Source organism: Siniperca chuatsi, linkage group LG13 (genome assembly GCF_020085105.1).
Source record: "Siniperca chuatsi isolate FFG_IHB_CAS linkage group LG13, ASM2008510v1, whole genome shotgun sequence".
Lineage (NCBI taxonomy): Eukaryota > Metazoa > Chordata > Actinopteri > Centrarchiformes > Sinipercidae > Siniperca > Siniperca chuatsi.
Window position 1 is genome coordinate 4,358,172 of NC_058054.1, and position 25,992 is coordinate 4,384,163.

The 25,992-nt window shown below is 39.8% G+C and overlaps 1 protein-coding gene across 2 annotated transcripts in view; it reads left to right on the plus strand.

Annotated features, from left to right (window-relative positions):
* The window catches only part of LOC122886635 (receptor-type tyrosine-protein phosphatase N2-like), a 227,269-nt gene that overhangs the window by 186,408 nt on the left and 14,869 nt on the right, over positions 1-25,992 (plus strand). For both annotated transcript variants that reach the window (XM_044219062.1, XM_044219063.1), the window contains exons 15-20: positions 6,941-7,088; positions 9,013-9,086; positions 15,390-15,467; positions 18,998-19,117; positions 19,447-19,613; positions 25,530-25,583. In XM_044219062.1, the coding sequence (XP_044074997.1) occupies positions 6,941-7,088; positions 9,013-9,086; positions 15,390-15,467; positions 18,998-19,117; positions 19,447-19,613; positions 25,530-25,583 (641 nt within the window). The remainder of the gene's footprint in view (positions 1-6,940; positions 7,089-9,012; positions 9,087-15,389; positions 15,468-18,997; positions 19,118-19,446; positions 19,614-25,529; positions 25,584-25,992) is intronic.

Here is a 25,992-nt window from a genome sequence, read left to right on the forward strand (position 1 = left end):
AGTCTGGTCAGGGTGATTACTGAATTTGTTATAATACAGACACTAATATGTAAATGGTGTGAGGGAAGGAGAGAAACCAAGTGCATCTGATGTGGTCGTGATGATTAATAACATTTTGTGTAGGTGATGGAGATGAATGTCCCCTTGAATATTCCCCTGATATTCCACTTAGATCCTCTCCAAAGTAACTTCAGAGTTTTAAATGACATTTCCCAGTCTGTAAAACAATAGGCCTCATGCAAGAAACGTTTCATACTCTTATCCTAAACCTCTCTTACTGTTTTCTGTGAGGTTTGTCCATTGTCAGATTCAAGTCATGTTCAACAAACCCTCTTAACTGTACAAACTGGTCGTATATTGCTCGTTTCAGACTGATGAATACCACCTGTTCATGAGGAGGTGCACAATCCTGAGATTTAATCACAAGCATAATCGATGACACCACCATTGACGCCAAGGACAGCATTTCGCATTCCTTCTCCTACCCACTGTCAACACAGAAACCCTGTTTTTAACGTTCACTGCCAACATTTTCAAATTTACCTCTTTCTACAATATCTGCACATGGCAATACCAGATGGCTAAGGTTAGGGAAAGATCATGGCTATGGTTAAAACTAAAGTGAACAGTTTTGGAAGGCATTGACAGCCTATTTTGTTGCTCTGGTGTGAAGACTTGTTGACTAATCCAAGTCTGGGCCTGATGTTTTGTATTTTACCCAGTATCAGTGCTGTATAAAGATCTTCAGTATAGATGCAGATTGAGATGTTGTAGATGTAAGTATGTATGTAGGGAGAGGAAGGGAGAGAGCAAATGAGAAGCTTTAGAGCCTGATTTGGGGCAATGTTTTATATGTTGTACCAGTGATTATGATCAATAAGACAAAAGGTGAGATTTGCATCCAGCTGTAGTTGTATTAAATGGTCAAATCATGTGTGACCCAATTATACATGAGTCTGCCTTGGTCGTCTTCTGCTACATCCAATGACTCAGCAGTGAGTCTAGTGAGAGAGGGAGTTTTCACTCCAACCATCACAGTTTCCAGTTAATATTGTATATGGGTCATAAACTTAGTCTATACTAAACACAAAGCAGCTCCTTTTAATTACAACTTCACTGTTTTATATCCATGAAACATGTCCGTATGCACTGGTTTCATTAGGTGCCTACTGTGCTGATGAGAAGTTGAAGGCATATTTAACTCTGTGTTTTTATTCCATCGAGGAAATAAAAAGGAACGTACAGTGAGGAATCTCAAGTAGTTTGTCATTCACAGGATGCTCATCGTAACAGAAAGTGATAATGTGTGATTCTTAGTTAAAGGGAGGGAGCTGTGAACTTTTAACTGTCATTCTTTCCTTTAGTTTTTTGGCAATTACTGCAATTTTGCTGTGAAGAAAGAGAAACTGGGGAAAGAGAAATGTAATTCAGTAATACATACACTGAGCTGTAAGTGTGTTTCAGCACCTTGGACAGCTCCACGCATGCAGTGAAGCAAACTGCAGCTGTGATTGGTCCAGACTGTCTCCATCCTCCCACAACAGAAACATTAGACAGCGGATGGAAAGTTGTCATGCCATTGTCATGTTGAAACCATGTATGTCCAAAATGACAGCTTCTCAGGAAGAAAAAACCTCTGGAACCTTTCAGAAGCCCGGAGGTCACGATGTTTTTTCGGCCCACGGAAGGGCATGTAAACCTTCTGCTGAAGTTTAAAGATAGAAAGAACTAAAATTGGAGTTATGGCAATTTGGGAAGTTGCTATTTAATGTCTTTTACTCCCCACCAAGCATTCCCTTTAGCCCCTTTTAGCCCATTTTAGGGATTTGCCACCACTGTCCTCTTTTCATCCATCCTCCATCTTTCATTCATTAGTTTTCCTGCGTCTTGCTGTTAATTTTATGTTTTTTGTTATTAAACATTTGTTTTATGTAATTTTACACACTCTTCTGTTTAATAATCCTTCCCCTTCCACTATCTCCTTTCTTTCTTTATTTTTCTTTAATACACAATTTTTTCTTCCATTGCTTTTTGTGCTATCCATAGTTTTTTCCCTCCTTACTGTTTACTCATTCCACTCTTTCTTCCTGTAATTTTTTTTCATGTTCCTTGCATTGTTCTGTTGCCATTTTTCTTCTTTTTTACTTTTCCTCCTCCTCCTTCCTCCTTTGCTTCCTGTCTGTCATTTCTCTTTCCATAATTTGGAACAGTTCCTATTTGTTACTGCTCATATTTTTCTTTTGCAGTTCTAGTTGTCAGGTTTGCAAAAATATTCACACTTACAAGAGAACTAATTTCAGATTCACATCATGATGTCAACTAGAGACCTAGCAGAGTTTCATGGCAACAAAATCGGGACCCAGTCAACACGTTTGGGGGAAACTCAGAGCTAAGGGATTTTTTTTTCAGAGTGGTGTCTCAGCGAGAGACCAAAGCCATCACAAAACGAGACAAGCGCAGCCCCACCATGGAAAAGCAAATATTTCATCTAATGCTCTGCCACACACTCGAGTGACGCAACTGTTGAACAATGAATAAAAATCCCGGGCACCAAAGAAAGGAATAATGTGATAGCTGATGAGCAGCAGTGCCTCACCCCTCCCACCTCCCAAAAAATGAATTGCCTCTCGTAAACCCGAGCAAATTCCATGTCATCATCCACCCTCAGATTTTAATTTGAGGAGAAACAGCTTTCACCATCTTATCTAAGTTAATGTATTACTTGGTCCCATGTGACTCGGACCGAGCACCCCGCGCACCAACACCACCACCCCCTACATCCTCTTTGCTTGTGTCTTAAGAGGATTAGTCGACTCTATATATAAAGCACATTATCTTGTCTTTTGTTGCTGGCCAAGTAAGTGTTATAGATTATACTGCAGCAAGAGCCTCCATCGAGATTAACTGTTCTGGGAATTTGTTGTGGTTGTGGTTTTCGTACCTCACCAGCAGGCCAGCTGGGATGTGATCGGTAGAGTTGATAGGTCACAGGGCAATGGCTGGAGGAAGAATGGGCTTCAGGAAATGGATGTTAAATCACTCTAATGTGGTCAGATGAGGAGAAGATAACATTCAGCTGCAGAGATGTTGGACTCATGTATCAGGATGATGTCAGCTTTTAACTAAAAATAAGACAGCAGCCTCTGATATGATGGATGGATGCAGATTGATTGATGATGATTGATTACACGTTTGTTGTAGAATTAATACGTGGGAAGATCTTAGCCTGAATTGATGCAATGCTAATGCAAGTGATGGTGATGCAATAATTTGATCAGACAAAAATAGCACAAATGTGTTATTACAAGAATAAATTCTAAGGGAAACACTAGATACTTCTAGGGATTTTTGGCTTGAAATATATCACGTTACTATATTAAATATCATGACAAAATTTTGGCAATTAGAAGCTTAAATCTGAAATGCATCGGTATCGGCCATTAAAAATGATGTACTCCAACACCATTGGATATCGATTTGAAAATTTCTCTCCTGTCTTGTGTTGAAGTGACACCTTACCTTAGAAAAATGATAATAGCATAAAGACAGCTGAAAACCTACCAATCCATGACATTTTTATTTTCAATTGCTATAACACAATAGTGAAATCCTCTTCAATAATAAAAATGACTGATGTCTGTTACATTTCCTAACTTTTCTGGAATGATTAAAAAGAAGAACATTAGCAGCAACAAAAACAAGCACAACCTTCAGGCTCAATTGTCAGAAAATCCAAGCAAGTAGTTTTAGTAGCGCACACACTTTGTGACTGACAGGTGACCTCTGGGAAATGTAGTGCAGAATCACCAAAGTGATGAGCTCTTAACACCAAAGATGGACAAAAAGTTATAAAAACACAGATTATCATTTCAAATTATTAGCAGCATTTTTTATCTTTTTGCTAAATATGATAAATGTCAACAATTATTTTCTTTTTTCACCATGAAAACACAGATACACCCTTTTATATCATCTGTACAGTGAACCATCATGACACCCTCACTGGTGGAAGATCCTTTACTGAAATAAAAGTAGCAGTGCCACAATGTAAAAATACTTCATTACAAGTGAAAGTCCCTTATTCATAGTTTAGTGAGTGAGGAAATATTATGCATCCAATTATGTACTTACTTTTTCAAAGTAAAAGTACTCATTTTGCAGAATGTCCCTTTTCAGGGTGTCATATATTTTATCACTGAATTATTATTACTGATGCATTATCAAGTAAGCAGTACTGTAATTTTTAAGCTCGTTGATGTGAAGTGGAGCTTTATAAACTGTTGGGTATTTTAATCTATAAGAATGGATCATATTTATTAGTAGCATAAAAGGTACAGTATTTCCCTCTAACATGTACTAGAGCATAAAATAAAAATACTCAAGTAAAGTAAAGGTCCCTTAAGATGTACCTAAACAGCACTTGATAAATATACTTGGTTCCTTTCCACCACTGGACACCCTTCCCTGCTGAGTAACAGAGTGATGTCTCTCACCCACTTCCTCTTTCCCATTATTTGCTGTCGATCCAAAATGGCCGCTGCATTAGATCACCTCCCATGCGGCTCGCTTTCATGCTGCTGTTTCCTACAGGTCCTCAGATAGTGCGTCAGAGCCACAATGGCGGCTCGGGCAGAGTCTTATTGCGCAGCGTTTCTTATTGAGCACCTTTGGCAGCTGTAAGCCCCCCTGCAGTAAGGGGATTATTCAGTGTTTGGCCGACACATGGTGATCTCAGCACCTCCTGATTGGATTGCAGTAATCCCTTTACACAGCCACAAAACCCTATTACTCTGGCATTAGAGAGGGAGAGAGAGGGTAGAGGATGGTGCGGGGCATCTGATGTAGGACAGTGTGCATGCATGTGTGTGTCTTCTGTAGGACTGTGAATCTCTATGCATTTTGAATCTATGTAGAATGTTTGCAGGTCATGTTTTTGTGTGATTGTGTATGCGTGTTGTTTGTACTTACAGTATATACGTGTGTGTGTGTGTGTGTGTATGTGTGTGTGTGTCAGTAGGTGTCTGTACTTTGACTGTATGCAGATTTGTTGTGTGTGCGTCCTTTCCGTGGCTTTATGTGTGTGTATTTAAGTGTGTGCTTGTCGTGTTTCTCTGTGTATATTTTGTGTGACTTATATGGAACTGTGTGATTGAGTGTATACATATGTTTGTTTGCCTTTTGTGTGTATCTTTGCAGTGTATATGTGTGAGAGTGTGTGGGTAGACTGTGTTTTTGTGTGTGTAGCCTCATAAAAACCTTTATGTGTGGATTGTGCTTTAGATGTGTGTATTTGCATTTTCTTTATGTTTGTTTTCTGTGTGTGTGTGTGTCTTTTGAAAGATTCGGACCTCCTACTGTTGATAAGTGGCTGTGTGCAGGTGGAGGGTCGCAGCTTGCGGCTTCCTGTTACATCATTGCTGCTTTTAGCAGCTCTGAAGCAAATATAATAGAGAGCTGATACTACAACAAGGAAAGGGTAGTTTTACACTGTGTGTGTTTGTGTGTGTGTGTGTGTGTGTGTGTGTGTGTTGTGTTTGCCTGTGTATGCGTGTGTGTGTTTTCAGCCATACACAATGTAGCTGTGAAGAGGTGAAGCCTGCTGTTCAACGCTGAGCCTGTTAAGATCGCTAATAGACTAACAAATGCACATGTATAATACAATCACATATTTGCATTTGATCAAGACACTTTTCCATCTTCCACCAGCTGGACGCCTGGCCATGCTGCCTTTTATTTTTAACAAACTCCCCTCATTTTAGCAGAAAGCCATTAGGCCTTTTTTGGAAGCTAATTCTGATTAAGATCAGCCCCATTTGTAACTGCCACCATAAATCATTGCTGGAGCCATTTAAAGAACCACACCAGCTCATTTCGTTCCCTCATCCATTACAAACGATCGTACCATCCATATATTCTGTGAACAGGCCGCTGATTTTCAAGGCTGCTAAAAAACAAAGCTACACTGGCTACCATCAGATTATGGCTAACCTATGTGAACACTACACACAGTCCTTGCTATGGTCTTATGTGCCAAGCTCATTTGCCAACAGTTGATCAAAGTCACATTGTCTTCCTTAATTATGAATATTGTATGGAAGGTAATGACCAGGCTGAGATTAGACTGATACACACTCTGATTAAGATGGCTTTGGTGCAACTAATAAAATGAGGAAAACACGCATATGGGAAGTCATACATGGTTTAATAGCATTTCCAAACGATTCTTCATGGAGAAGGAGAGGGAGGGGGGTCACCACAAAGGATGATCCAAAGAGTGTGTTGAAGTTTAGAAAGAATTACCATATGATATCTTGAATTTATTTGCCAGTTTTTATGTCTGTGATTAACAATTGTAAACTAAAGTGTTCTGATGCAGTAAACTCCACCCATCTGGTTCTTTAAGCAGGTTACAACAGTATTATCTTTGTTTTCTTTTTCACATAAGTGGAGTACCAGATGGGTGGGATTTGCCACATAGGACAACACAGTGAGTGGCAATCACAGGAAAGAGCCCTAGTATGTATTTGGTCGACTTTTCTTTGATTGACAAAGTAGCACTTACCTGCTCTTCCATTTGGTGCTCCTCTGAGATTCAAACAAACAGCCTGCCAGACAGTTTAGGAAAACCTGTTACGTTAAAGTTAAAATCACAGGCAAGTATGTGAAATTGTGTGATTGACAAATTAATTGAAACCCTCTTCCTTAAGGGTTAAAGCCTGTCCATCTGGTGTGTAAGGCAGATAAAGACAGGCTTAACCAAAGATGAATACAAATACAAGGAACCCCAATAATGAATGTATACCAATACATGTTGGTAATGAAACAGGCGTAAATATTTCAAATACAGACATCCATCCCCAACAGTTAAAAATGTACAACCCTTGGCTGTATCTCCAGCTCTGTTTTCCTCACCTCCTCTCCTCTCTCTCTTCTCCTTCAGTCCTACATGGAGGATCACCTGAAAAACAAGGACCGCCTGGAGAAAGAGTGGGAGGCGCTGTGTGCCTATCAGGCAGAACCCAACACCTGCACCATCGGCCTGAAGGATGGCAACGCCAGGAAGAACCGCTCCACTGCTGTTGTGGCATGTAAGCAATGAACTCTCTCTATTTTGTTTCTTTTCTTAGCTCTCTCTGTTTCTTAGTTTGATTCTAGCAGCCTTAATTGTGATTAGTGGGCAAGCCAAAGCATTTAGATAGTAGTAATCAAAACATGTGCTGTCTGCATGAGGCCTTGATTTCAGGGGGGACTTTCATTGCAACATCTTCTGTATGCTGTTTCACACCTGAAGACAGGTGCTTTTGGGGTATTTCTCATCTTGAAAATGGCCACAGCAGTTGGAAATCAGCACAATCAGACATTAGCATCTGCAGCTAAATATAAGTACTGGCCTTCAAAACTCCAATATTTTTGTAACTAGAACCATCATCAGGTTATCTTTCAATTCAAAGATAGATAACTTAATGATCCAGTAAGAAATTGCTACAATCATATCTGCAAAAACTCAACTATGTGGGCAATGGAAAATTGGACCATGTGATCTTCAATGAATGGTGCTGTAAATCATTTGCATAATCTGCCTTTAATGATGTTCCTAGTGCCAAACCAATGTTCTTGTTAGTAAGACTGTAACTGTAAAGTTCATTATATAATGTACTGGAGATTTTCCTATATTTACCTGTAAAATGTTCAAAACATGAGCACCACATTTAGCAGGATAACAGCTAGAGACATGTAAAGGAAAGACTGCTTTATATCCTCCTCATTGATTGAGGGCAGAAAACCCTTAATTTCTAAGTGGAACCAAAATTCAGCTGTAACACCTCCTGATTTCAGTACTTCAAACATAGTGGCATTACTCTCACCACCTCTCGACAAAACTCCCCGTATACTCTGAGCCCGGCCTCTATTATCAGAAACAGGAGCAGATGCAGTGAGCAGAAGGGTTGTAAATTAGTTTTCTATTAAAGCTCTCCTTCACCGACCTCATCAATGATTAAAATTTCTAAGCTTCTGTGGAAATAGCCCATCTAAAAAAGTGCTATCCCAGTCTCTCCACCGGGCCCAGGCTTAATGAAATCCAGGTTGTCAGCAGGAAAAGCAGTTTGTCAGGACTAAATTGTGCTTCCTATTTGAAGCACCACTTGCTTCTCCGAAAATATTTCATGTTTTGCTACTATCACTGGAGACTTGTGAGTTACAAACCAGGAAAATCTGTCCCTTCCAAAAATTTCAGTGGACCAGGGATGATGGAAGGGATCATTCCCGAAGCTGTAACATTCAGTATTTTAATCCAATTCCAAAATACACTGGATGCACACTGCGTTTACCAACAACAGTGAACACAACATGTATTGTGTATCACCTTGTTCCAACTCCTCTTTCAACCTTATTGATGTATAAACGGTGTGAAAGATGGATTGTGCATCATTTTATACTCATTTCTCCAAAATTCAGCCTGACAAATTTGGTCATTTTGAAAACTTTTAGATCTCCATAAGACTTTAAATAAAATCATGTCAGTTTGATTAAAGCTTGGCCAAGCAACAGGAGTTTGTAAAGATGGACCCACCAGTGCTAAGTTTCAGAACTTACCCGTTAGCTGCTTGAATCATCATTTTTCTCCTTTTGTGAACAACTTACTCCTGGATCACTGCCTGAGACTTCTGGTGAATTTCTGGAATGGTTTGGAATTGTTAGATGTGCTTTCTAGACTCGACAGTCAGGGATCACTTGATAAATTCTCTGAGGAAAATCAAAGAACATCAGGAAATTTCTCAAACAAGTCACTTGGTTTATAAACCTTGAAATGAAATTAGTTCCGTTCTGAGTTGAAAACAACCTTGACATACCAGAAGGTAATAAACTCTTTAGGTTATGGAAACATTCTTACTTAGTTGCTTGTGGAAATTTACAGATATATAAGAAATATCTAATTACAGTGCATGTAATAAAGCCACTGAGCACTTGCATTCCTAAGACAAAATGCGCTGTATTCCTTTTGTGTTCCAGATGATCACTCCCGAATCACCTTGAAGGTGGAGAACAGCCAAGGCAACTCTGATTACATCAATGCCAGCCCGATCGTAAGTACCTCCTCTGCATTCTAACTCTGTGCTTCACACCACCGCTATGCCAGGCTCCCACAGTCCCCACGGGGCGTCACAGGAACAAAGGCAGCCTACCGTTGTATAATATAAATTTTGATGCAACGCTTGCTTAGCTACAGCGGCAGCCCCACGTTAGTGTGTATGTTCTGCACCATGAATATTAATGATTGTTTTAAAGCAAACACCCTGGGCGAGTATTCGCTTGGGGAAGATGTGGGAAAGGACATGCGCACAGCTCTCGACTCACTTCTCGTTTGTGAAAACAAAATTGATCTGTGGGGTCTTGAGAAATGATTTTTTTTGACCTTGGGTATGCTAATTTGACACTAGTTTGTGCTTACTGTTATGGTGCGGTCGACTTGCCGAGGCCTTTCCTTGGCGCAATACAGATTTAAGTAGCAAAACAGCCTATAGGAAGGAGAAGGGGGAAGAAAGAGCCATGTGCATTCAGTAAGTGAGTGTATCAATTTGGAAACCAGTGTTGGAATTGTAGGTTTACGTTTCCCTCGAGGCAGATACAGTGGTATTCCATTAAAAGCAACAGAAACGCTATGCATTTCAAATATGGGCGTCACACCAAGAAGTGGCTAAGTGTGTGCGTTTGTGTGTTTGCGTCTGTGTGAGAGACAGACAGAGAGAGAGAGAGAGTGAAAAGGAATCAGCGCTATACAGGAACAAAGGACCTTGTCAAATGCCACAAACACACAAATGCAAAAACAGCTGCAACACATGTACCCACGCATGCACAAAGAAAAACACACACACGGAAAAAGACACTTCAGTGCAAGCATGCACAGACCCTGAAATGTACACACTCACTTATACACACACAAGCATGCATGCTCACCCCCATATAATATACACACACACACACACAGATGACATAGAATATACAGTGCAGACACCCACACAGACACGCAAAAGCACACACTCAAACATGAGCACACATTTCGTACACTGCATACATTCCCACCTCTCCTCCCACACACAGATATTAAAGAATTAATGTATACAAACACACGGTACACACTGAGTTTATTTAAAGAACCTCCTCTGCCCACAAGTTGATTTCCCCGAACCGCCCTCACCCACACTTTGCAGGAAAGAAGACGAGCAAAGACAAGATGTTTGAGAATTTGCTCCGGCAGTCTGTCAGTAACAGTAAAACTTAGAAATAAATGTTTTTGTTGCCTGGCCAAAAAATGTTCTTATTCTGTTGTTCTGTTCTGCTCAAGGGTAGATGGTTTGTTTTAGCAAGTATCCCAGTAACTTGTGTATGATTTACACAGTGTGATTGGTAGTTTTGTGTAGACATGAATTATACAGCAAAAAAAAGTCTCACATACACAGATAAAAAGAGTAAGATAATTATTAATAAGAGAAGGTTGAAGAAAGCAAGGACCACTTCACTACCATTTGACATTTGAAGGGTTAGCTGTGTACAGTACTAGGTCAAAACATTTCAAAAGAATCAGTGGATAAACAGTTGTCATTTAATCAACCAGGTCTTGTTTTCTGTGCTAGCTAAAGTAAGGGTAACATGAATCAGCTATATTACATAATTAAAGCCTTGGAAAGCCGTCCTAAATGTTACATGCTCAGTTTCTCATTAAATATTTGTGTGGAAAGCGCACACCAGCAGTTTGAACCAACTAGCTAGCTATGGAGTGTGTTTTAGATGACTGTTTTTTTGTGAGGTCATTAGCCTCACATCCAGCTCCCAACATGGAGGTTCAGGGAATGTCTTTTCATTTGGTCCCTACCCTCTGTCCTCGGCACGGTTTGATCCGCCAGGACTTACAGTAAACTCGCACCACTTCAGCTCTCTGTGCCACGGGTTCACACAAGCTCCTCCAACGCAACAATTCACTATGACTAGCAAAGTCATGAGAAATAGTAAGTCATGAGGTCTGCTGCATTGTAAATTTGAAGTGGGTGAACCAAAACTACACCTAAAATGACGGCTGATTCTGCAACACTAGGGTCTGGTTCTTGCATCACATTTACTCAGAAACTGTATCAGCGAGGCACTTGGGTGAAACTTGACAACATTTTCAGACCAAGTGACCAACCATAATCTTTTTTCCAGTTTGAAACCCCAAAGCAACATCCAATGATAGGCTTGGTTCTTGCTGATCCAATCACCTAAGAGATTCTTGTGTACACCTTTTGGTGATGCCCCTTAACCGTGCAACGTCCTGTCAAACCTTGACTGACCACAAAAGCAAACATAAAGGGATTATCTGTGCTAACAATTATTATGATAAAATAAATGACCACCATAAAAATCTTTAAAAAATAACAGAATGAAAATGCTCCTGCTAATCCTGCCTGTATATTTTTAACTGCAAATGTCCTGCCTTTTTGTTGATTTCATTGGGTAGTAAAATAGACAATTAAAGTGAAGCACGCTTCTTCTCCACTCTGAGTCAAAAAACCATGCTTGCCCTCTTTGGCTAAAAACACAACCTGTGTGATGTGGCCCAAAGTCCCACATACACACATAATCAGTCGGTTGCACAAACTTACTCGCTAACACAATCAATCACTCACTTTCCTCTAGCACACACACAATTAGTCCAAAACAGACTAAATTGTTTCCTCACACACTCATTCAAACACACACACACTTCCTAAGACATAACCAATCACTCAGGTGCCGCTCAATCATGCATACACACAGTCATACATATTCACTCATTCTGATGCATGTCGTGTGCTGATAGCACTGACTTTAAATCAGCCTCACAGGTTTTATTGACAGTTAAATTGACTTTTTTGATTAAAGATTTAAAAGAGTCACATTGAAGAAAATGGAAAATGCAAGTCATATTGTGTCCACTCTTTCCACCGTAATAGCACCATAATACTGAAAATATAGGACATATTTTGCAAGTTTTTCATGCCCAAATAACTTCAGTCACGAATTAAGGCACGTTTTAATGACACTCGAAAAAAAGACCACTGGTCTTTTCTCTAAACACCTTTAAATGGCCTATATTTAGGATTTCCTGGCAAGTACCTTCTTGCGGTCAGGTGTCATGACTGGCTCTCTGCTGTAGAAGTGCAATACTCTCTTTTACCAGACAAACTGACTGACATGCCACATGTCGTGGGCCTAAAGCGTGGATACTATTGGCAACTGCCATTCCTGAATGTCCTGTAAAGGTTGGTCTGGTTGTGAACAGGAAAGGGGAAAGAAAAGAATATGTTTTCAATGATGGAAGAAGTACTCAGATCATTTACAAAAGTAGAAATACAACAGTGTAGAAATACACAAAATTTTTACTGAAGTAAAAGTACAAAAGTATAAGCATCAAAATAGTACCAAAAATAATAATACCAATTATGAAGAATGGCATATCTCATAATAATGTATATTATATTATTGGATTAACCATTGATAGATTAATGTGTTCATCACTTTAATGGTAAATTTGAGGGTAATCTTAATGTCTTTTTTAATACTGCTGTGTAGTTTAACATATATATCCTATTTTATTTGTTGATGATATTATGTATTAATATTTGGAATCTGTAAAGTAACTAGTAATTGAATTTATCAAATAAATGTCATAGATTACAAAATACAAAATTTGAAAAATATCTGAAATGTAGTGGAGTAGAAATATAAAGTAACATAAAAAGGAAATACTCAAGTAACATCAAAATTGTACTCAAGTACAGTACTTGAGTAAATGTACTTAATGTGTTACTTTCCACCACTGGATGTTTTTCACTCTATAGATAACAAATAAATATTGGTGTCCACAAGTGGAGACGTAGAAAAGCAGAAAGAAACCAGCCAGTTTGAAGACAAAATCAAACCTCACATCTGAAAGAGGATAATTCTGTCTCCCCTTAAAGAGAACAGAAGTTATTTTATTTCCTAGTATGTAGATTCACAATTACAGCTAATTCATGTAGTTGATAGCTAGCAGTTTACCAGTGGCAGTCTGTCAGCAGTCACACACACAAAAACCACCACACACACACTGTCACCGTCACCCCCACCGAGGTGTCAAACTGTAGTAACAGTCGGCTCCATCATGAAACTTCATCAGACAGATCGGATAGAGTGACGGTGATCACACACACACACAAACACACACATTCCTCCTTAATGAGGAACAAAAGTGGAGGATGTGACAAGTGCAATTATCCCTGTTATTGGTTTTTTTGTATTTTCTTTGAACGAAGGAGTCAAATTGTGTGTGTGTGTGTGTGTGTGTGTGTGTGTCGTAGTGTCATTAATGGTGGGGTTTAATTCTGGAGACACTTTGAGATGTCAGGAAGCATTGTGTGACCACAGAGATTGAAAAGGAGACAGAAAAAGAAATAGATAAAAGTGTCTGTTTCTTTCTTTTTTTCCTCATCTTTTCATCTGAATAGTGTCTCTGTTTTCTTACCTTTTTTTCCCCTCTCTCTTTCTTGTAATTCTTGATTTCTCCATGTCAATTCCTGGTCTTTCTCTTTTAATTTCCTGGACCCTACCACTGTGGATTAGATGAGACATTTATTTGTTTCATATTCCTTCCAGATTCATATTTCTCCATTTCCTAGGCCTTCACAGTCTGGGTTGGACAAGGGACATTTTGTAATTTCAGTCATGAAGTGGTCATTTGCAAGTTAAATTTTGATTAGTCTTGATATGACCTCTGGATTTTGACCAGTATGGGCTTTTGAAGCTCCTAAGAGCTGATACTCTGTAACATTAAATACTGTACCTTCATGTCCGACCTTTGCAAAAATGTAAAAAATAATTGTTAAGCGCTTCTCTCAGAAATGCGTTCTCGGCAATATTTTGTTTAATATATGTACTACAAAGTCAGCCACAAGAGCATCAGTGAGGCCCAACACTGATGTTGGGCGATAAGACCTGGCTCACAGTCGGCATTCCACTTCATCACAAGTGTATTGGATGGGGCTGAGGTCAGGGCTCTGTGCAGGACAGTCAAGTTCTTCCACACCAAACTGGGAAAACCATTACTTTATGGACCTGGCTTTGTGCACGGGGTGTTGTCTTGTTGAAACAGGAAAGGGCCTGCCCCAAACTGTTGCCACCATGGTGGAAGCACACTGTTGTATAAAATATAATTTTATGCTGTAGCAGTAGGATTCCTTTTAATTGAAAACCATGGAAAACAGGCCTAGACCAAAAGAAACATATTGTCCACATATGTTTGGTTATACATTGTAGTGCCCATAGGTGTAGCCCTCTGGCAAACCACCTTCAGATGTCTCACAGTTTCTTACTTCTGTCTCTAGCTATTTTTTGTCCGGGACACAATTCCAGCTGTGGATGTTTTAATGAGCAAACCTCCCTAGTACCATGTCACCTTTTCTATCTCTAAGTTACTACATTTTAAGTTCATTAGAAGTGCATTATTGTTTGGCATTCATAAAGGGAACAGAGGACCATTAAAGACAATTTTGTGCACGGAAAAACCCCAGAAATTATCTGTCTTCCCTCTGTAATTGCTTCCAGCTAAATTGGTCTTGCCAATTATTACATTTACTGAACAATTTGCATGGTAATAGGCAGGGGTGTCACTCACTTCCTCGCAAATTCAACTCACGTTGTCTCCTGTCTTTTGCTCTCTACGCCTACGCCATCCCTCTGTAATTTCAATTAAGTTCAAGTAAGGAAGAAGTTACTGAAAACTCTCACCTCCTTCACCAAGAAGCTTCCAGCTATGACTATAAGAACAGTAAAAGATGGCATATACTATACAAAGAGAAGGATACAGAGGAGGAATTTCTAGAGGTCACTTGGGAAAATAAATTTTGCAAACTGACTTGGACAAATGCAGTGAGGTGGCGTAGTAATGCTTGTGCCACCTTTTGCATTTGTTGGGTACTTTATATCTTGACGTACTGAGGTTTATTACAGGCTGCAGAGCACTAACTCATCACTGTACTGCTGTATGCTGAGATGAAGGGGCCCTCCTTAATCACTCAGAGATTATTTCACTTGTTTACTTTTATTTATAAGGCTATTATAGTTTGGTTCCCTCTCACTTCTCATTGTATTTTAAGTTTTCACAAAACTCAACATGCAACCTACTTTACAAGGACTTGTGCTGTTAATTTTTTGCAAACTGTGCTGCAGTTTTGGCCAGGACTCTCTCAAAAAAGAAATTGCCATCCCAGTAAATTAAATGTAAAAAAAATTAACGCATGAGACAAAACAGACATGAGATTAATTTCAGTATACAGTCAACATTTATAACCTAACATCATCTCTTCTCCCTCTTTTCCTTTTTCCTCTCCCCTCAGATGGATCATGATCCCAGGAACCCAGCCTACATCGCCACTCAAGGCCCTCTGCCCTCCACTGTGGCTGATTTCTGGCAGGTAAAAAAACACACACACACACACGCACATACACTCTTGAACAAAAATCAATACGTTCGCCTCTCTTAAACAAGAGTTAGCCGATTTTTATTAGAGCAGCAAGCCACACGGGAGACCAGCTTGTTCCCTGGATGTCATTATTAATCTCTCCTTCACCATCATGCTCACTGCCCAGCAACGCCTTTGCCACCACCACTGCACACACACGACACACACACACACACACACACACATACACACAACAGTCTACAGTGGGACCCATTGTTAATGCAGGGGATGGCAAACACTTTTCCCACTGTCCCAAATGTTGGATTGGGTTTGAATCTGAGACAAAGGGATCAATAAGTTATTCTGGCCAGTCATGGCCTATATGTGTGTGTCGAGGGGAGCAGTGGGGAGGGTGTGTATGTGTGTGTGTTAGGGGTGTGTTGGAAGGAAAGGTCCCCTTGTCAAACAAGTTCTGTCCCTGCTGCATTCCCAGTGGTTCTGGTTAGCATGCAGGCTGGAAAAAAGAAGTGCTCAACTGCTGCTACTGCTAATCAACTTAAGTGAACTATAAAGGACAGCTCATTTAAAATGTGCCATGAATTTATCATATATTGTCTTTTTTTGTTTAACCATAGAGAGAATGGTCCTTTCCAGTGCAATGTTGAAACACCAAGGCAACAGAATCATCTTCTTTTAATTAACAATATTATTCTGCAATAAATGAAAGTCAGATTGCAAATGATTCTGTTTTTCTTATTACATCCTAGTCAGATTATATATTATTGTGTTTTCTCTGCTGACTGATCCTTCACTGCTAATTGCTTCACTAATGGTGACAGTGCTAGTTATGATACAATCCAAATATGTTGCAATTACGTCCGTTTCTGGTGCAAGGAGAGCCTATTAAATTGTGATTACATTGCAAAACTTAAATTTACTCTGTAATTTTGTTGTAGCGCCCATTATCACCACAAAATGATATTATTTTGTTTCTGTTATTCTACTGAACCATTAACAGAGCGAGTATGCTCAGCCAACCTATCCTGTATGAATAAAGGTTAAATGAAATAAAATAATGCCCAATTTTTTGTAGCATCAGTTTCAAAACATCCAAGATGAGTAGGAGGTGCTATAAGCTGTGTGTGTGTATCTTTTAGTAAAAGTAAAACTTTATGGTACATTTATGATAATACTAAAGTCAAAATGTAATTCATAACTTCAACAATCCTCAAGAGAATACAAATACACAAACTGCTTTCATTGTGGTGATGAGAGAAATTGAATTTGTGACTTCAAACAGAAACAGAAATGTGGTTTGTGGAAAAGGGTCTCCTCAGGGGGATGAGAGAATAAACTTTAACCCCATTACACCACTACCCCCCCACTAATCCCTCTCCATCTCTGGACGTTACTCCTCTTTGGTGGTTGTGTGTCTGTGTGTTGGGGGTTGTGGACACTTTCTGTTCATTCACTATGAACCTTCTTTATGCTTCATTCTTCATCCTGCTCAGACTCCAACCTTATAACAGAGGTACGAAAATAAAAGGGAAAGATGAACCTTATTATCATCCATACACTAAATCTCTGTTACAGTTCAAACTTATCTCTAAACATACAGGTTCAAAAGTTTTGCTAGTAAAATTCACCAGTTAGAGTGGTTTCTACAGATCTAAGTTTTTTTCAGGCTAGATCCTCTTGACCTGAAATCAGTTGGTAGGCCTTCTCAGTGTCCATGTAGTCCACATTAGGGTCCCAGGGAACAAGGTTTTCTAAACAGAGCTGTAGAGAAAGCCTCAAAGGGAGTAATAATTATCTGTAATCTAGAGAACATGCTGTAAATGCATGTCTTGTGAAGTCAGAATCCAGTATGCAGGTCTTACCCCACAGCTGAAAAGATCATGATCAGATTTTTTCTAAAAATCTCAGACCAGAACTACTGCTTATCATGGATTCATCTCAGGTTCATTAAGTGGCCTCTCTGTGCTTTACAGGCCTCTGTACTCAGGCCTTATCCAGGCTTCATGTTGTGTTCCGGCCCACTGAGCTTAACCAGCAGTACTGTGTCTAATCAGGCTCCTTAATCAGAGCTGCCAAGGTTATTACACCACATACATCCCATAAAACATCTACCCCATCAGGATTCTGCTGGGGTGCCCTCGAGCAAAGTACTAAGGGCACATACTCTACAATGCCCAGCTTCCAGAAGTTAATACATGGACCTGTATGATGTTAAGCAGCGCAATTCTAGAAAAGAGCACAGTGTGCAGTTAACTTTTTTCCAAGATAAATAAGAGTTTAAATTAAACGTGCATTTTAACTAACCAAACAAGTTTTAAAAGAGGGAACGTGTCCTCCCAGCATGAGCGGAGTTCTCACCCTGTCAGCTAAAGCAAATTAACACCATTTCTCAAAAAAAGTGCACCGTCACAACTTTAGATCCGTGAGACCAATCAGGGAAGCAGTGGGGGCTGAGAGGAGGGTGTGTAGAGGTGCAGTAATTCAAAACCCGTCGCAATTAACGTCGGTTAAATCTCCAGCAAGGTGTGGCAGCGCTCCTGACTGAACGGCAGGTGCGGCCATCTTGATTATCTAACTCAGTGATGTGGGAGCGGTATTGTTTTATGGCTTCCATTAAAGTTACCTCTGATCAGAGTCGAATGGATCTCCAGAGCCAGCCCACCCTCCGGCTGTGAGAATATGACTGCCAGCAGGAAAAATACGACCGCGTGCCAGGTCTCACTGTGGAATGACCCAGTTGGAGGAGGGAACCACCTCGACAGCAATTACTTTTCATGCCACAACGCTTGACTTCCTTGTAGTTTCTTACCAAGTTTGAAACACAGTAAACATGTCTTGAAGTGTTTGGTTTCAAACTAAGATTTTATTTTCACCCCACTCCCAAAACAGACACATCTACCATTTCAAAATGATAGATAGCACAAAACTGAAACTGATTAAGGACCAATATCCAAGCGAGTGGGTGAGTGAGGACACATGTCAGTGTTCCTGTTAGCAGATTTTGTGAAGTGTTGACAGCTTCATATGAGATCTTGTTCCAAATTGAGCTCTCCACAACTTCAAGAATGTGACTCCTACTCTTAAGAAATGTCTGAGTGCTTGACATTTAAACAAACTTTGGCACTTTTTAAAGAACATGAGGTAACATAAGTCCCTGGCTAAAAAATAGATCATCTGTACTTTTGAGAAAGTACTGCAAGTCTGCAAGTCTTTTAAAAATGTATAGATTACTCTCTTATAGATAGTGGTAATTAGTAACACTAATTTTGTCATAGAGCTAAACAAAGTAAATGAGGAAGCACTGTTATGCAGCTTGTGAAAGCTTAAATAAAACACACTATTTAATTAAAAACCAGGCTTGTTCACTTTCGTCTCCACAAATACCAGCCAGGTTTCAAAAGGAAGAGGCCTTCAAAAAGAGAGTGTCAGTTCAAGATGGTGATGGTGACGTTGCTCCTGTCTTGTGGCATTCGAGGAATTTACCTGCCCCTGCGAGTCTTATTGAGTGTGTGTATTGTTTGCAGATGGTATGGGAGAACGGCTGTGTGGTTATTGTTATGCTGACACCTCTTGTCGAGAGCGGGGTGAAGCAGTGCTACCACTACTGGCCCGATGAGGGATCCAACCTGTATCACATCTACGAGGTAAAATGACTCAGCATGAGCAGAACTGACTGTTTGGCGTGGTAAGCTGCAACTTTATGTCATTGGCTGTTGACTCTATGAAACGTGTGTATGACGTTTTCTAAGGTGAAAACATAAATATTTGGCGCTGCATGGCATTTTAGGGGCTGATATGTTGATTTTAGACTTAGTTTAACTTTTCTCTCATTTTTCTCGATTTAGTAAGCATAAACGTGATGGCAAATAGGACTTGATGGCCAATGTTTGGTGTAAAGTGATTTCATGACTAAGCCGAGTCTTGTACATGTCGTATACATGTTTGTTCATTGTACTTTTGTGGGTCCTTGCAGGTGAACCTGGTGTCCGAACACATCTGGTGTGACGATTTCTTGGTTCGTAGCTTCTACCTAAAGAACATGCAGACCAACGAAACACGAACCGTCACTCAGTTCCACTTCCTGACCTGGCTAAACCAGAACGTCCCGGAGACCAGCAGGACGCTCCTCGACTTCCGCAGGTAGGTAGAACCTTTGAAAAAAATATTTTAAACTAAACTAAGAATTCTTGTTTTTCATGCAGTTCGTTCTTGAAATCACTGAGCTGTTTAAGAGGCTTTTTTTTCCAATGGCCCTTTGCTGTTGTCCTTGTCACTGTTAATTCCACTGTTGGCATGGGAAGGAAGCAGATAGCCATGTGTCTCCTCTGTTGCTCAGCCAACCTGCAGGAGTTATAATGCATCAACAAGACTGTGATCCCTCACCAGCTTCCCACTGTGAATACTGCCATTTGTACTCTAATAATGCACAATAATGGGCCTATTTAACCCAGGCCTCTATATAGTGGCCGAGTGTGTCTGACTGGGTAGATGCCACTCACGCACTCACACAGAGTTGTTTTCAACATACTTATATGTACTGGCCAGGTAATAAAGACTTTTTAGCATTTTACTTGGAACTCCTTTTCATTTGAAGTACACAAAGTACTGTAGCCTGCTTTTAATGTCGATAGTGAATGCACTGAGGTTTTAGAAGACCTTAAAGAAACTTTTAGAAGTCTTTTTGAAAGAGGCCTTTGGAGAAAAAATACACTTTGATAACAGGATTCATTTCCAAAGCGGAACTTAAGAAGAGCACTTTGATGATGTTTTGAAAAAATAAGTCTTTTTGTAGATAGACATAAGAAAGACCTAAGAACTTTGTGATAGTAGCTGAAAATGTGCTTTCCTATCCCAAATGAGCAAATGTTTTGTATGTACGTCATTTTCTTTATCCTACGAACAAGCTTCACTATACACAAACTAGAAGTCTTGCTGATCTTATATCTGTAGCTGTATCCTCTGTGATGAACGGTGTCACGTTCAGGAACCCAACGACTATTCTTGTTGGTTCAGCAGCCTCCGTATTTGTCCTATGGTTCCTTGAGTTTCTTCTGAGTATTCACTCCTCATCTAGCAAGAAGTCCATGCAAGTTCTCTGAAATGTAAATTCCAACCTTACAAAACAAGTCCTGAAATGCACCACTGGACTTTTTTTAAACAAAAAGAAAGTGAAGGAGGTTGAACAGAAGGTCCTGGAGTTGCCCCCCAAACCACAAAGCTTTGAGCTTTGAGTGGCTTTTGTGGCTCACTCACAGCGTAATAACTTCAAACCACTCACTTCTCCAGGAGTTTTGACTCATGACCCTGAGATGCGGGCAGAGAAATATCTATATATCCTCAAACATCCAGGGCATTTTCCAGTCGATAATCAGAAATACTTTATTGATCCCCGAGGGGATAACAGTGTAATTCAGGATGCATTGAGGGAACTCTGCTGGAGTGATCCTTTATCTCCGGCGCCTTTATAGCACCTCCCCTCCCTCCCCGCTTCGACCTCTTTTAAACTGATATACTGTATTGCCTATTAGGTGGGAGCCGCCCTGGCCCCTTTTCTCTGATTCACTGTGGATTTTCTTGAGCGATAGACCCCAACTCGGTTTTATATATAGGCCCGTTGTTGCCATGCTGGTGGTGCACATCAATTAGGTGAGAGTTTGTGGTCACAGCTATTATAAAAAGGTCTGATGGGCGTCACCATCCACCATCAGTTAGGAAATATTGCCTTTACTCACAGGGCAACGGGGTCAGAACACAATGAAGAAAGCGCAGAGGGAGATATTTTTCACTTTTACTACCGGGGAAATGATACACAATAACAACCTGCCCCTTCTTTTTTTTTTTTTTTTTTTTTTTTTTTTTTTTGGTGTTTCCTTTTTTTACACCTCGATGGTTTGAGGATGCCGGCTGATCTCTCCTTCTTTTGTGCTTGTGCTGGCATGTTTTTTTTTTGTTTTTGTTTTTTTAACCTCACTCACAACTGACTGACTGAGCCAAAGCATTCCTTGCAAATCCTCTGTCCTTTTCCCCCTGTTTTACCAGCTAACTAGCGGTTGCCAGTGTCATTTTTGTGATGTTGCAGCTAGTAATATAAGCCCAGTTGCATAGTCACAAAAGTGATCATTGGAGACTGTGACTCTGCAACCAAGGGGCCTCATGGATCCCCCACCCCACCCTTATACACCTCTTTTTCCCCCTCTTTTCCCCTCCACCATCTCTCACTTCTTTCTTTCTCATCGCTGTGCCCGGTGACCTGAGATGACCTCTTGCCTTTTTGCTAGCTCATGGTTTGCTTGACTGCCTCCGCCCTCCTCCGCCCTCTCAAGCCATGCCTCCCTTCTTCTGTTGGTCGCTTTTGTCTTTCTCTCCCCCACCTTCTATTTGTCTCTTCCTCTCTCTTATGTCCTTCGTTCTGTCTCTCTTGATGATTTCTGACTTCTGCTGTGAGAATACCTCCACACTAAGAAAAGGCACGTTTTCTGTGTTTTGGCCCTTTGTCCACACTAAGCAGGTGTTTTTGGCACCTGAAAAAGCTTTCAAAAAATTGTCTCCAAAGTGGATAAATCTGAAAACGCTTGTCTCGCATTGCAATGTGGAGGAAACTGTAGGCTTTCTGGCAGTAAGGTTAAGAAAGCAACTATCTGTCTCACCTCTTTTAAACGTCCGTATAGCTGATCATAAAAAACGGACGTTGTCATTAAGCTATACAATTTCAAAAGATCATCATCACAAGATCATGATTTGGTGTATGTATGTGCATGCATTGTTTTCTATGACATCTTGAAACGCACCAATCTGCGATGACTTCACTGTCCTATTTCCCAGCATTAATACCCATCAACTCTTTAGAAAAGCATACATTTTAACACGTTCTCTTCCTTTTTCCTTCTTTTAATTTTTCCTTTTTTTAGACAGGACACGCACACAGATGCTGTAGGGTTAGATTAGATACAGGATACATTCTCTTGTCAAATTGGCACATAGTAGCTACCATACCTTGACTACATCTTGTCTCTATATGATGGGTTTGTTGTGTGCTACAAGCATCAAATGACTCGACTCTCGGCGACACGGCCGTTGTGTGTCACACTTAACAGTTCGCAAGGTAAGCAGATCACTGTTTTGTACTTGTTCAGCTGTCTGACGACAGAAACAGAAATAATGAGTTTAGCTGTATAAAACAGTGTAGGTGATAATGGAGATCAGGTGCCCATTTCACGAAGCCACTACTACTACTACTTACAGATCTTAAATGGTGGCAGTGTCGCATTGGGCAACGTCACATTGCAAAAATGACTGTCACTCGCAAATTGCAGATACATTTTCCAGTCCTACAGGCTTCTCATGGTCCAAGTATGACTTTTTTTTTTTTGATTAGCTCAAAATTAAGTGGAGAGAAATTGATCTCATGTTTTATATTTCAACGTGGATTGACATGTTTATATGAGAACGACCTGGAAATGTTAGTGTGGACCCACGTTGTTTTCAACTGTAAACAGCCTTTTCAAAATTAGCTGGCTTAGTGTGGATATAGTCTGAGTCCCTCATCTCTCTCCATCAGTTTGTCTTTCCCTCTCTGTATCTCTCTCTGTCTTCATCCACTCCATCTATCTCTTTCTCTCTTTTGTCTCTCTCTGCCTGACTCTTGATCTGTCTCTCTCTCTCTCCGTCAAGCTTGAATCTCTCTTATAGGGCGTTTCCTTTGAATCCCACACCCCACTCTATACACCCCCACCCCCCCCCCCCCCCCCCAACCCCTGTAGGTGATTCTCTGCCGGCTGTTTCCATGGTAACATCACTTTTAATTGTCTGCAGTGAGCTCTGACTTTTCAATTTTGGTGGGGTGGAGGATGAAAATGAGTGGGGTTTTTAGGTGGAAAGACTTCCTTTCTTCAGTTTTTTGATGTTCCTGCTTGTGTGTTCAGGAGACCCTTTAAAAACCTACTGCGAAAAATGCATGTTTTATCAATCCAGTTGTAAAATTGTTTGTCCAAGAAATTCCTGAAAACAACATTGTTGAAGATTCGGTTTAGTTTTGGTTATACATAAACAGTAGCAGTTTTGTTCTCGGTTAGGGCCTCTCTCTGTTTCATGTGGTTTATATATCAGAATTAGTTGGATGAAAAGCACATTTGCACAATGTACTGTAATTTGTTGAATATCCATGATTCTTCTCATTTAGTGCAGACTTCTGCCACAGCTTCATGATCCTCTAAATTTTTTAAATTTATTTTATTAGAAAAAACTGAAAATGTCCAAATAAAATTCATATCTGTGTTGACAAATCCATAAAAAATTAATGGAACCAGAATAAGCAATTTATTTTTTGACAAAAGAAATATCCTAACACAGGGTCTGCTTACTCTCTCATGGTCATCCTCAGTGGATGGAGTTTGCTCAGTTGTCATCGCGTGACGTCATCACGTAAAGAGATTCCAAAACCGCCTTGGCAGAGATGAAAAAGTTATAGTTTCCAGAGTTTCGATAAAACAAGGTCTGGTTTTTGAAAAGTTCCAAAACACATTTCTAAGTTTTGAAATGTGGAAAAGTGGTTTACAATGAGGATACATTCATTTATACATTAACATAAATGACCATGGAAACTTCCAGTTCAACGAAGGAAAAAGTGAAGCATCAACAATGTAGGTGTTAGGTTTCTTTCCTTGACTGAGTGATGCATTATGGATTACACACACACACACACACACACACACACACACACACACCACGTGCCTTTACATGTCCTGTTGAATATTGTTATTTAGAGTTATCACCATGAAATAGAATCAGATGATCTCCAGCAGGGATCAAAGTCACGGCTCTCTGCTTCCTGCTCAGATAGATGCTGGATGTTTGTGATCCAATGGCTGCTGTGCATTTTGATGAACAAGGTGTGAATTTTTACCACAATTTTTAAAAAAGGATGTGCCACAAACATGAATGCAAATATATCTTGTCTGTTGTGGAATATTATGATACAGGAATGGGATGGCTTTCATGCTTTAAAAACACTTTTCATGCTATTCGTGTTGAGTGTGTTTCAGCTGTGCAACTTCAAGATCTGTCAATAATAAAATAAGAATGAAAAAAAGAAAAGGCCACTAGTGAGAAAAGCTCCCTTTTCTTCATTTCAGTATGGGTTACTGTTTGGAAGAAAGGTGTTTCCATCAATGCAGTAAATGTATAGTTCTTAAAAATTGCTACTTGGGGCATTTTAATAAACCGTTGTGAGCCACTGGGACCGATTCTGCTGTTGCTTTACAGCACCAAAGAGGAAGAAGTTGACGGTGACTGTAGATGGAAAAAATTGCAGAAGGAAAAATAATCACCTTGAACATGTTCATTCTTGATAGTAAAACCAAAGAAAAAAACATTTAATCAAAAAGCCAACACCAGGCAGCAGGATTTATGGGAAGCATTGGAATTAACAATATCAGTGTTTTGATTGTTGTTATTTTGCCAATGGTATGCTGCTGGCCAGTTATGATACACGGTGCACCTTTAACATTTTGTATGCTGTGTTGAAAGTAACACAGATGTGTGTGAGCGTGAGTCTACTCAAAACACAGATAGGAAAGGATAAATCAAATAGTCAAGAGTGTTTTTACAGGCACATATACATTTGAGTCTTATTCAGGGCTGAACTCATCAAAGTAATTTTTAATCTTTGGTTCATATTCTTTATAATTCAAATCATGATCACTAGACACAGTGGGTAAAAATAGTATAGGTCTGGTAAGGGGTATGGGCCAAACGGTGAACTTTCTGCCTCGATGCTCATGTTCAGTATCATAAGTTAACAACAAAGCATTTAAAGATCACAAGCTTGGAATTCTTAGAATTCATTTTTGTGATGATCACAAAGTTCATTTCAAAGTAAGGAACATTTCAGTCTATTTTTTTTTTACTAATAAAAGTTGAATTAACAGTGCTGCGCATGCTGTTCTTTGTGGTTATTATATTTAAAAGCCCAGTTGCTGTACATGATGTACTAACTGAGTGTGTTGCTGTACGTGTGATGTTAACACTGAGCTTATTTTTCTTTTCTGTTTTTTACAGGAAAGTTAACAAGTGCTACCGGGGACGCTCGTGTCCTATCATAGTCCACTGCAGGCAAGTATAATAACTATAGCAGTCTGTATTTATTGTCTTTTTCATTTTTTTAAGGGTTTTAGCTTACATTCAGGGTTAGAAAATGTGGTTTGTTCTGACTGAGATGCAATTTTTTGAATGTTGTTAATGAGCAAACAAGCAGATAAACAGACTTTTTACTGATACTGATAAATTGTTTGCGCAGATGATTTGAAGCTGAACTTGGCCAGGTCCCGTCCACACTACCATTTAATTTCTCACGAGCTCTCATGTCACTTGTCAGCATGTGGAGGACAACAAACATTTAAAATAAGAAATTAGCCAAGAAGTAGTGATTTAATTTGACAAACTGTCCACGGAGGAGGGAAACTTTTAATTGGAGGCACTTCAAAGTTTTCAGTGTGGAGCCAGTGGGTGAGAGGGAGAGAGG